This window comes from Gopherus evgoodei, chromosome 14, assembly GCF_007399415.2.
Source record: "Gopherus evgoodei ecotype Sinaloan lineage chromosome 14, rGopEvg1_v1.p, whole genome shotgun sequence".
In the NCBI taxonomy this organism is placed as follows: domain Eukaryota; kingdom Metazoa; phylum Chordata; order Testudines; family Testudinidae; genus Gopherus; species Gopherus evgoodei.
This window is the reverse complement of record NC_044335.1, coordinates 13,453,418-13,464,060: the sequence shown is the minus strand read 5'-3', so window position 1 is coordinate 13,464,060 and position 10,643 is coordinate 13,453,418. Positions and strand designations below refer to the sequence as shown.

At 43.8% G+C, this 10,643-nt stretch overlaps 1 protein-coding gene across 1 annotated transcript; it reads left to right on the top strand.

The window, feature by feature from the left end:
* The first annotated feature begins 250 nt into the window (after nt 1-250).
* Nucleotides 251-1,508, top strand: MC3R (melanocortin 3 receptor). Its single transcript, XM_030533276.1, has one exon. The coding sequence runs from the start codon at nt 356-358 to the stop codon at nt 1,334-1,336; it is 981 nt and encodes a 326-aa protein (XP_030389136.1). The 5' UTR covers nt 251-355; the 3' UTR covers nt 1,337-1,508.
* The last annotated feature ends 9,135 nt before the right edge of the window (nt 1,509-10,643 follow it).

Below are 10,643 nucleotides of genomic sequence, written 5' to 3'. Positions count from 1 at the left end.
ATGCCCTGCAGTAGTCCCAGCTCATGGTAACAGATAAGAAAGCTATTCACTTTTAATCAACAGGAGAACTAGAAAGAGAGTAAAAGTGCTGCTGATTTATTTTTTTTCTCCCCAGATGGATGACTGCGAAATTTGCTATTCACTTTGATTTCAGGGAGAAACATAGAGTCTTTGAATGTTTAACAAAAAACTCACTTTAAAACAAAAGACTTTATACATTTATATTTTTAACAACAAAAACAAAGCCCTATCTGATCCCATTTGATAAACCCAGAGACAGTTTGGAAGGATTTTTTTTTCAAACTGAGCTGATGCCAGTTCTGTAATCGCATGTGAAATCAAGTCCGTATTGATAATGAATACTACACTCTGTGCACTTACATTTCAGCCTGTGCTGGTTAATACCACTGAGGACTTCAATGACTCAATCCTCTTCAGCAACAGGAGCAGCAGTGGATTTTGTGAGCAAGTCTTCATTAAAGCCGAGGTCTTCTTGACGTTAGGAATCATCAGCCTGCTGGAAAACATCCTCGTAATCCTTGCGGTGCTGAAGAACGGAAACCTACATTCCCCCATGTACTTTTTCCTGTGCAGCTTGGCAGCGGCAGATATGTTAGTGAGCATGTCAAATGCCCTGGAGACTATCATGATTGCGATCCTGAACAATGGCTACTTGATCATTGATGACCACTTTATCCAGCATATGGACAATGTCTTTGACTCAATGATCTGTATCTCTTTGGTAGCCTCAATTTGCAACCTCTTGGTTATAGCTATTGACAGGTACATTACTATTTTCTACGCTCTTCGTTATCACAGCATCATGACTGTAAAGAAAGCCTTAGCTCTAATTGTGGTTATCTGGATTGCTTGCATAATCTGCGGCATCATGTTCATTGTCTACTCAGAAAGCAAAACTGTTATTGTCTGTCTCATCACCATGTTCTTTACCATGCTTCTTCTCATGGCCTCCCTTTATGTTCACATGTTCTTGTTTGCACGCCTGCATGTTAAACGGATCGCAGCCCTCCCAGTGGATGGTGTTCCTCATCAGCGGACCTGTATGAAGGGGGCTGTGACAATCACTATATTACTTGGGGTCTTCATTGTTTGTTGGGCGCCTTTCTTCCTTCATCTCATTCTCATCATTTCTTGCCCCACAAACCCACACTGTGTTTGCTACACCTCACACTTCAACACGTATCTGGTCCTGATTATGTGCAATTCGGTCATCGACCCCCTAATTTATGCTTTCCGGAGTCTGGAAATGAGAATGACGTTCAAAGAGTTAGTATGTTGCTGTTATGGCTTGAGTGTGGGACGGTGCATTCTGTAAATGTCCAGTTTTGTACTTGGTATGGAAAGGGTTTACACACACTGGGTATATGTATCTAAACTGAATCAGCAGCTCCACATTACAGTCTGTGAAGGAAGGAAGGGCACAGAAAAAATAAAAACAATAGAGAGATTTTACATGATGTCTTTAGAAAGTTTTTCAAAAGGAAAAAGGGGAGGCAATTTATCATTTACTGTTGCTTACACGGTGATAACAGAAGTGAAGCCAGAGCATTTTGCAAAATAGCTCAGAGTTCAATCACTCTGAAAAAATGATTCTATTAAATAAATGCTATATCAGACAGACAAATGTAATATTCTCTTTACCCTAATGTTTTATTTTTATGCCATTGTCAACCAAGTCAGTATAATCCAAAGGGGCTATCTTGAGTGATAGCTACTTAAAGCTGTTAATTTCTAAGAGGAATCAGAACACTGACAAGTAACAACATGTTGTAGGTACCTTCACAAACATCTGAAAAATGCAAAGGAAGGACTACATTGACACTTGTGCTACTGCCTGTAAAGCAACTTAAGAGAATCTTTAACTGATAAAAGCAAACATTTCACCTGAGATGCTGAAATATTCCTTTAAGAAAACCAATGCAATTACGTATTGTTTAAGCAACAGTGTGAACTAATCAGCTCACTGCTAAGTTAAAGTGTGATTTAACTAGGCATTTATACTCTTATCTGTGGTACATGGACATCATATCACTGAAATAACTTTGTAATTATAATATGCTGAGAAATGTATTGTTAGACAGATCAATAAAGAAAATCACAGAAAGTCACCTTTTGATGAGAAGATACCAATTAGATCTATCACTAGACAGTTTCAAAGAAAGCTTGGAATGAAACCTAGAAAACAGCTAAAATACATTGCTCTTTGAACTAAGCTTTTGTCTTATGCTGAGAAGTAAATGGAAACAGACTTTTTATAGACGGCAATTTGACTGGGAAAAACATTTGTCAAAAATAAAATGTGTAGGTAAAATACAATATTATTGAGGTGAGGGATATGGACAGTGGGCCTGCTTTGCTTTGTACTTAGACTGGCTGTACATTGGTGTAAATGCACTGACTTCAGTGGAATGACTCCTGATTTACCCTGCTGATACGGAAGGAAAATCAAATCCACTGTTTGCATATCTTTTTCGAACACTCTATGTGCAAGCTGGCAGCCTTTAAAAATGTGTAGCATGCTTTGAACTACAATATTTAAAAGTGGCCTGTGTTTTTCATAGAAGCAAAACATATAAGTGACCTTCAAATAGTGTATGTCATTGAATGTACATTGTAAGTGTATTCTATATACTATGATGGACACACAATATGGACAGACAATTCTAGATGTGAAAACACTTAATCATGCTGAAATTTTATACTACCTTTGGTTCCTTTCAAATACTTTCTTACTGTATAAATCAAGAACTATAGGCAAACAGAAGCTGTATACAAGGTATATGCAAATAAACTCTGTTATATATTCTCTTCGAACATTTCAAAATCTATTGATTTGCCTCTTAGGAACCAATTTGTTTTAGTCTCAAGACACTTCATTAGTTTGTTTGCTGTTTCCTGGGACACTTTGCTGTCATTTATAGTGCTCTTGTCTAGGTTATTTATTTGATCGCCATAGCCACTCAGCATCCAATGACCTCTGAAATATTATGATCTTTGTAAGTGTTTTCTTAGTTTAACTTTGTCTTATCTTTGCAATGGCTGCTGTGTCATACTGAGACCAGCTAGCACAACTCAAACTAAACTTTCTCAGAAAATGGGAATGTTGTTAATATTCCTAACAATAGCCTATTCTGTGTAACTTTATGTTCTATAGCTTGATTCGTTATGATATTCTGCCTCAGGTTAGTGTGTGTTAAGCTCTTATTGTACCTGATGTACCTTTTCCTTTTAAATGATTGTTGGTGACACTCATTTAATTTGTACTGTGCTTTGCCTCTGATGGTCTGAATAAAGGCCTTTTTGAATTTGCTGACCAAAAAACTTACCTGTTGAATGAAATAATCTGAAGAAAACCCAGCTGAGAATTCTGCACTTTATATGTTACTGGATAGTAAGCTCACTGTTTGGCAAGCAACTCTGGATCCTAGACTGCCTCCACTGAGCTGTGTGAAAATAAAGAAAAATATCTATTAGGCTTTTGCATCCAAGTTGCATCAAAGTTGCATCCACAGGGGCTCATAAAGAGTGGAGAAGAGACAGTTTACCCCCATTGCTTCTGTAAACCACTGGTGACTGTGTAGTACAGGGCTTCATGCCCCTCATATGCTTCACACACAGGTGATATGGGGCTGTGTCACAAGTAGGAATCTTTAGTTCAAACCACAGCAGCTTATGCTTTTGCTCTGGAAGTCCAGAGTTCAATCCCCAATGTCAGCTGAAATGGTGGCCATCACACATCCACTTGCCTGCTTGGGGAAAAGGGGTGAAGCCCAGAAACAGGTGGGAGAATCCTCTATGTTGCATTTTTCCCAGCCATCACAGGCTAACAGGCAGGCTAAAATTCCAACTAGCTACTCTGTGACCCCCACCACAGAGGTCCACGAATGCAGGCCAGGACCAGGAGCACATGCAGACTAGGAACCAGCCTTGCTCTGCACAGCTAGCTGCAGTTAGCATTTCCAGCAGCTGCCCAGCCATGACAGCTTTTTCATCCCCTGCTCTTCTGGCTCCTCCAAATCTTTCCAGTTACATAGACTAGGAGTAGGGTAAGGGATAGAATGCGAGCTAACTGCCATAGCTCAAAAATCCATTGAGGGAAGTAGACTATTTTACCCACAGAACCACAGGCGCCGACTTTCCAAAGTGCTGAGGAGTGCTCAACCCCTGGCTCTGCCCCGGCTCCACCCCCACTCCATCCCTTCCCCAAAACCCTACCCCCATCCAGCCTCTTCCCACCCCTGCTCCATTTCCGCCACACCTCTTTCCACCCAGTTCCGCCCCCGCAAGTGTGCCCTATCCTTGCCCCCCAACCCTCCCACACACACCGTGAAACAGCTGATCACAGCAGGGAGGTGGCGCTGGGAGTGGGGGGAGGCACTGATCCAGAATGCCCGCTGGCGGGCGAGAGGCCCTGGGGGGGTTGCGGGGGGGGGGCTGAAAGTAGGGCTGCCAATGGGTACTCAGTATCTACCATTTTTTCCCCATGGATGCTCCAGGCCCAGAGCACCCACGGAGTCAGTGCCTATGCATAGAACCCTCTGTGACAGGCACTAAAAATCAAAAGCTTTGGGACAGATCCACAGACCAGCCCTTCGCTACTTGGTGCATCTCAGAAGAAAGAAGTCATGAAAGTGGCTTTCAGCCCCTATACACCTCTCCAGTCCTTAGGCCAGTGCTAAGCTGCACCCTAGGACTGCTCTGACAGCAGCCAAGGAATCAGGAATGAAAAGCTCTCCAGCAACATGCCCTATATCGGGGTCAAGCAGAGGAAATGGCATAGAAGTCACTGGTCTGAGGGCAATCCCCAGTTAAGCCAGCTTTGTGGCTGCTCCGGGCTAGCAGATGTGAAAAGTGGCTGAAGCAAGGGCCCAGATGATCTAGTTCTTTCAATGGAATGTGGGACAAATGGAACTTTGGGTGAATCCTGCTCATTTCCTTCCCCATTGTCTTCACCAGTAACACACCTAAGCCCACTGCCCTCAACAGAACTGCTCCCGTAAGTGACTGGAGCAGGGCGTGGCCCTTTAGCTTCTTTTAAAAAATAAAGTTCATGCAGCACAGAAGTCACAGCCCAGGAGAGAAGGCAAGGACAAAAATAGCGTTATGCCACCTCTGTCCTTAGTTCTGGCCTTGTCTAAATGGGTGCAACTCTGTTTAAATGAACTGAGTTGGGCCTCCTTATCCCAGGGCTGAATATGGTCCTTCGTATATTTTTAAAAGTGCCATTCTTCTAGGCCCTTATGCAATATACTTAGTAAGAAGCATTTTAAGTGATGAGATAACGTTTCACACCATTTTATTCTAAAGCAGGGGGTCTCAAACTTTTTCTTTCTGAGCCCTCCATCCCCCAACATGCTATAAAATCTCCACTGCCCACCTGCGCCACAACAACTGTTTTTCTGCATATAAAAGCCAGAAACAGCATTAGGGGGTAGCCAGCAGGGCAACTGCCCAAGGCCCCATGCCACAGGGGGCCTCATGAAGCTAAATTGCTCAGGCTTTGGCTACAGCACTGGATGGTGGGGCTCAGGCCCTGGGTTTTAACCCCATGTGGTGGGGTTTTGGCATTCTGCCCTGTGCCCCAGCAAATCTAATGCCAGCCCTGCTTGGCGGACCCCCTGAAAGTTGCTTGTGGCCTCCCGGGGGGCCCCAAATCCCTGGTTGAGAACCACTGTTCTAAAGCACCGAATAATGTTACTTGTCCACACAATCCCACAAGAATATGTTTCATCATTTCAGCAATGGTAGTCTCACGGCCTCTGCTGTCTTTCCTCCATCAGTGTTGGTTGAGGGTCTGCTGGAGTCTCAACTCAGCTGGTTTCTGTGTCCTGCAGCTCTGGCAGTTTCCCAGCAGGTGCCTGCAACCCACACCTATTCTCAGCAGTGGCCAGCCCAGATTGAGATGAGCTATTCTCTTTTATACTCTGGTCTCAGTTGGACCATGCACAGCAGCGGTGGGTGTGTGATTTCCTCAGCCTGCAGTGCGTGGTTAACCCCTGCTGATGTGGTGCAGAGTAGGTACACCCTGTGACAGGGTGATAACCATGTGGGGATATCTAGAGGTGTCCCAGGGCATGAAGGGTGTGCTCATACCACTCAATGCTATGGGAAACCTAGTTTGCTCTGGATTGCAATACAGCCCACAGGAAAGCTTGGCAAGGCTGACATGAAATAGAGCAGCCCCAAAAGCTGCTCTAATTTATTCAGTCCCTAGCCAGGCATAAAGGTGGCTTTGCCTATCTTCCCCTGGGCTACTCTTTATGTGTGCCTTTTATTATGAGGCGCAGCACAGAATCTTTCTGTCCTAGAGTTTTTCTAATCTGAAGTGTTGGGCACAGGGTAAGAACATAGATAATTTCTTCTCTCTGGAGACCAGATCTCTATGGTCCTGGATCTTCTGAATAAATACCTGCAGAGGAGTTAGTTAATGTATTTAACTTTTCCTTGAAAGAAACCTATTAAACTCATATAATGAAAAGCAATTTTAAAAAAGAGTATGGGTCACATAATTCATACCTGGAAGGGAACAAAAACACGTTTAGTACAGCTTGTTTTGATAACATTATGAAAGTTCCTTTGTGTTCTTAGCTGAAGAACATTATTAGATCAGTCATACGCTGAAATTTACTGATGCTCAATCTCTCTGTTGTAAACCCTTTATCATCATTGCTGTTTTCTCTTTTCTTTCTGGCCTGGAGTGATTGGTGGATCAAGGCACTTCAAGGTAACCTGAATGGCAACATATTATAGAATAATGAGTCTTCAATACAATTTGTGTGAGCAGCTTTATCTGTCACAAGCAGCTGGAGAGGTCCAGTTTTAAAGCAAGATCTGGTAAAACACAATATTCTTTTTTTGGTGTTTGAGTGAGCTATGTGATATGTCTGACGGGTGAGACCTTGAGCAGAAATGTGTAAGCTTTCAGAAAGCAAGATTTTCAGGGAGGCAGAGACAATGCAGAAAAATACATCCTTGACCATCAGAATTGTCACAACATTTTGAATGGATTAATGAAAAAGCATTTGATCACTTATTTTATCTCCACACATGAATTCATGCTGAGAACTGGAATTGAGTAGGCATGAACTGATCACCACCTTATGTCAAGAAGAAACATTGGCCCCACCTCCCTCTATGTGTCTGTGCTACACCTCGCACAACAAGAATCTGATCTCTTTTGGGGCAGAGACTACAATTCACTGTGTGTCTATGAATTGCCCAGCAAAACAGTGACAAATATACAGTATTTTAAAAAGCGTGACCATGCATAGGCAGTTGGAGAGCTGAGACCAAAACCCATCATGCTGACCAGCATGGTCTCATTGTTTCCTTGTGCTTGCCTGTCTGTATTCACCTGCTGTCTCTTGGCTCATGTATACATTGTAAGATGTTTGGAGCAGGGACCATTTTTCTGCTCTGTGTTTGTACAGCACCTAACACAGCAAGGCCATGACTGGGCCCTCCTAGGTGCTACAGCAATACAAATAATAAATAAGTGGCATTGCATAAATAGATACATCATTTGGATTTTCCATCTTCATCTGAAATCCCTGCTAGAGAGATAGCTCAGTGGTTTGAGCATTGGCCTGCTAAACCCAGGGTTGTGAATTCAATCCTTCAGGGGGCCACTCAGGGATCTGGGGCAAAAATTGGTCCTGCTAGTGAAGGCAGGGGGCTGGACTTGATGACCTTTCAAGGTCCCTTCCAGTTCTAGGAGATTGGTATATCTCCTATTATTATAACCCCAGTTGGAGCAAAATGAGTAGATTAGATGATTCATTGGCATGTTCTGGTATGGTAATGGATCATTTAAGCCAGTGGTTCCCGAACTTGTTCTGCCATTTGTGCAGGGAAAGCCCTTGGCAGGCCAGGCTGGTTTATTTACCTTCCATGTCCATAGGTTCAGCTGATTACAGCTCCCAGTGGCCGCGGTTCGCTGCTCCAGGCCAATGGGAGCTGCTGGAAATGGCGGCCAGTACGTCCCTCAGTTTATGTAGCTGATGAAAGAGAACAGCTTCTGATCAACTTACTGCTTGTGTTTTTTCAAAAGGTACATCGGCGTTAAACAGCCGAAGATACTCATGAATCACATTAGGGACCCCCAAAAGTCTCCCGCCAGAATTTATGCACTGTTTCTTTTAAACAAGTTTATTTAAGAAATGCAGTGAGTCAAAATGAATAAGCCCAACCACCCACAAGTCCAGAAAATCCCAAAGCTCCCTGCTACCTTTAAAATATTCATCAGATGTATGAGGCACAGTGTAGCATGCTATGAAGAAACTTCAGATTCCTCCACAAATGTCAAGTATACTCTCAGTATCCATATATGAGCATAATTATTGCTGGTACCTCTTTATTATATAGCCAACCATTAGTGCACTATTCTGGTTGAGAAATCAATCACTCAGAAGTCAAGAGCAGCACAGTCATTTCTCTGTGCTCACAACAGATATAATGGGAATCATCACGGCACTCTTTCAACACACTACAGATGTAACAATCTTACCTGCAAGAATGTGCACTGGGAGTAAATCATAATTGAACTACAAAGACAGAAGACAAATGTGACAGATTTGGAGCTATTTTGTAATGATTTCTGGATAATGGATATTGACCTGATTATTGGACTACATTGGTTTAATTTTACAGGAGTCTGTCTGGAAGAAAAGACAGGAAGGAAAAGAATGGCTCAAGGTAAGCCTCCTCTCAGCAAACACTTAAGAGTTGTTAAGGGACAATGGGAGAACTATTAGGTGTGATGATTTGCCTCCTCTCCAGCTATCCCACAAAACTAGTTATGGATAGGACAGGAAAAAGACCCATGAACACAGAAGGACAAAGGAACTATAGGAAGATAAAAAAAGGTTCCTCGCTCAAGAGAGGGGATTGGTTGTTTGAGGGAATCAGACTGAGATACCACCACTTGGTGGTATCTGAAGAAGTTAGGCCTGTGTTGCCATCAGAGATGGTAAGACTTTAGGTAAGAATGATATGTGTGTGTTGTTTTAAAATCCTTTGTCTATAAATGCTTTCTATAAAATAAACAGAATGTTGGCTTTCAGAAGGCTGTCTGATCACTGAATGCCACTGGTCACAGACTCCCAAAGGGAAGAACCACAGGGACCAAACTCATGGACTTGCTGGATAAGTATGGTTGATACACAGGGCATTGTAGCCCAGGGCCTAAGGACTGGTCTACATTACACAGTTAGATCAACATAAGGCAGCTTATTTCAACCAATTTACGTCGGTGTCTATACTACAGCCTTCCTCCTGCCTAAGCGCCCTACTACACCGACATAATAAATCCACCTCCAGGAGAGGCAAAAAGCTTATGTCGGTAGCATTAAGGCAAGGCTGTGTCTGAGTAGACACTGTATTACTTACATCTGCTGTTGGCTGTCTTGTCAATTTCGTGGCAGGAGCCCAGCTGCCCCCCTGCTCCCTTGCAGAGCTGGCAACTGGACCCCTCTCCCAGTTGGGAGACGGGGCAACAAGACCAGGCAGCGCCCCCTCCCGCCCCCCGCAATAAGGCTGCCCAGCTCCTGGAGGGGAGTGGGGGGAAAGAAACTCTGGGCAACTTCCTTCCTTACCCCCACATCCCACTCCTGTCAGGGAACGGGGAGATGAGAAGCCCTGGGTGGCTTCCTCCCCACTCCAGTCAGGGAACGGGGACTGGAAGGGGAGGAGCAGCCTGCCGGAAGCCCAGGAGCCTGTGGGGCAGTCGGGCTCCCAGCAGGGAGCTGCCAGTGGAGTTTAGAGACTGGGCTCTCAGCTCCCCACACTGACCCTCTCAGGCCAGTGGAAGCACTCCTGGTGAGGACATGCACCACTGACCCAAGGAGGGTAGTGTGGACATGCACCACCTCAGTAATTACTGCATGTCAATATACGATGACTTACCTTTCTAGTGTAGACATACTCTAAGAGTGGGAGAATTGTGGAATTCCACTTCAGAATAGTGAAAGATACAAAGCTGACACATGCGGGGGTGCACCAGAGAGACCAAGAGGGGACAGAAGTGCAGCTAGCCCTGAAACTATGACAACAAGATTTGAACCTTATCTATTTGTCTACCCAGATACTTAAAAGGCCTCCCAGTGGTATCAGAGCACTGAATACTGCTAACAAGCCGCCTGTGTACCACTGGAAGCAGGTTAGAAATCACAGACAGTGAGGATTGTGGAACAGAGGAACGCAGGAACTGCTGTATTGGATCAGATTTGGAGTTTTGCAGATCCATACCAAGATGTGGCATAGGTGCCACAATCTAAACTCATATGTTTTAGGTGGGGTCTGGGGGCTTTGTCCATCAGTCTGGCTTTAACATGTGTGGCAACAGACTTATTTTGACACGATACTTTGGCATGTGCCTAACTGTAACTATGTGGCTAGTCCCATTGATTTCAAGATTGTTCTGGATCTGTGCTAGTTGTCACTGTTCAAAGTGGTCTACCTTTAATGACAGGAATAGCACCAATGACTCCACTAGGACAACTGTTCACACATTCACTTCAGCATGTGCTTAAATATCTTGCTGATTCATGATTTATAAGCACAATAGTGCCTCTACTGCTTTGCTGACCAGCTAATCTTTTTGTGTAAGATCCACAGCCTTTTAA

Bases quoted from the DNA above. Each gene is read 5' to 3' on its own strand.
- MC3R (XM_030533276.1), top strand. From the start codon at position 356: ATGAATACTACACTCTGTGCACTTACATTTCAGCCTGTGCTGGTTAAT.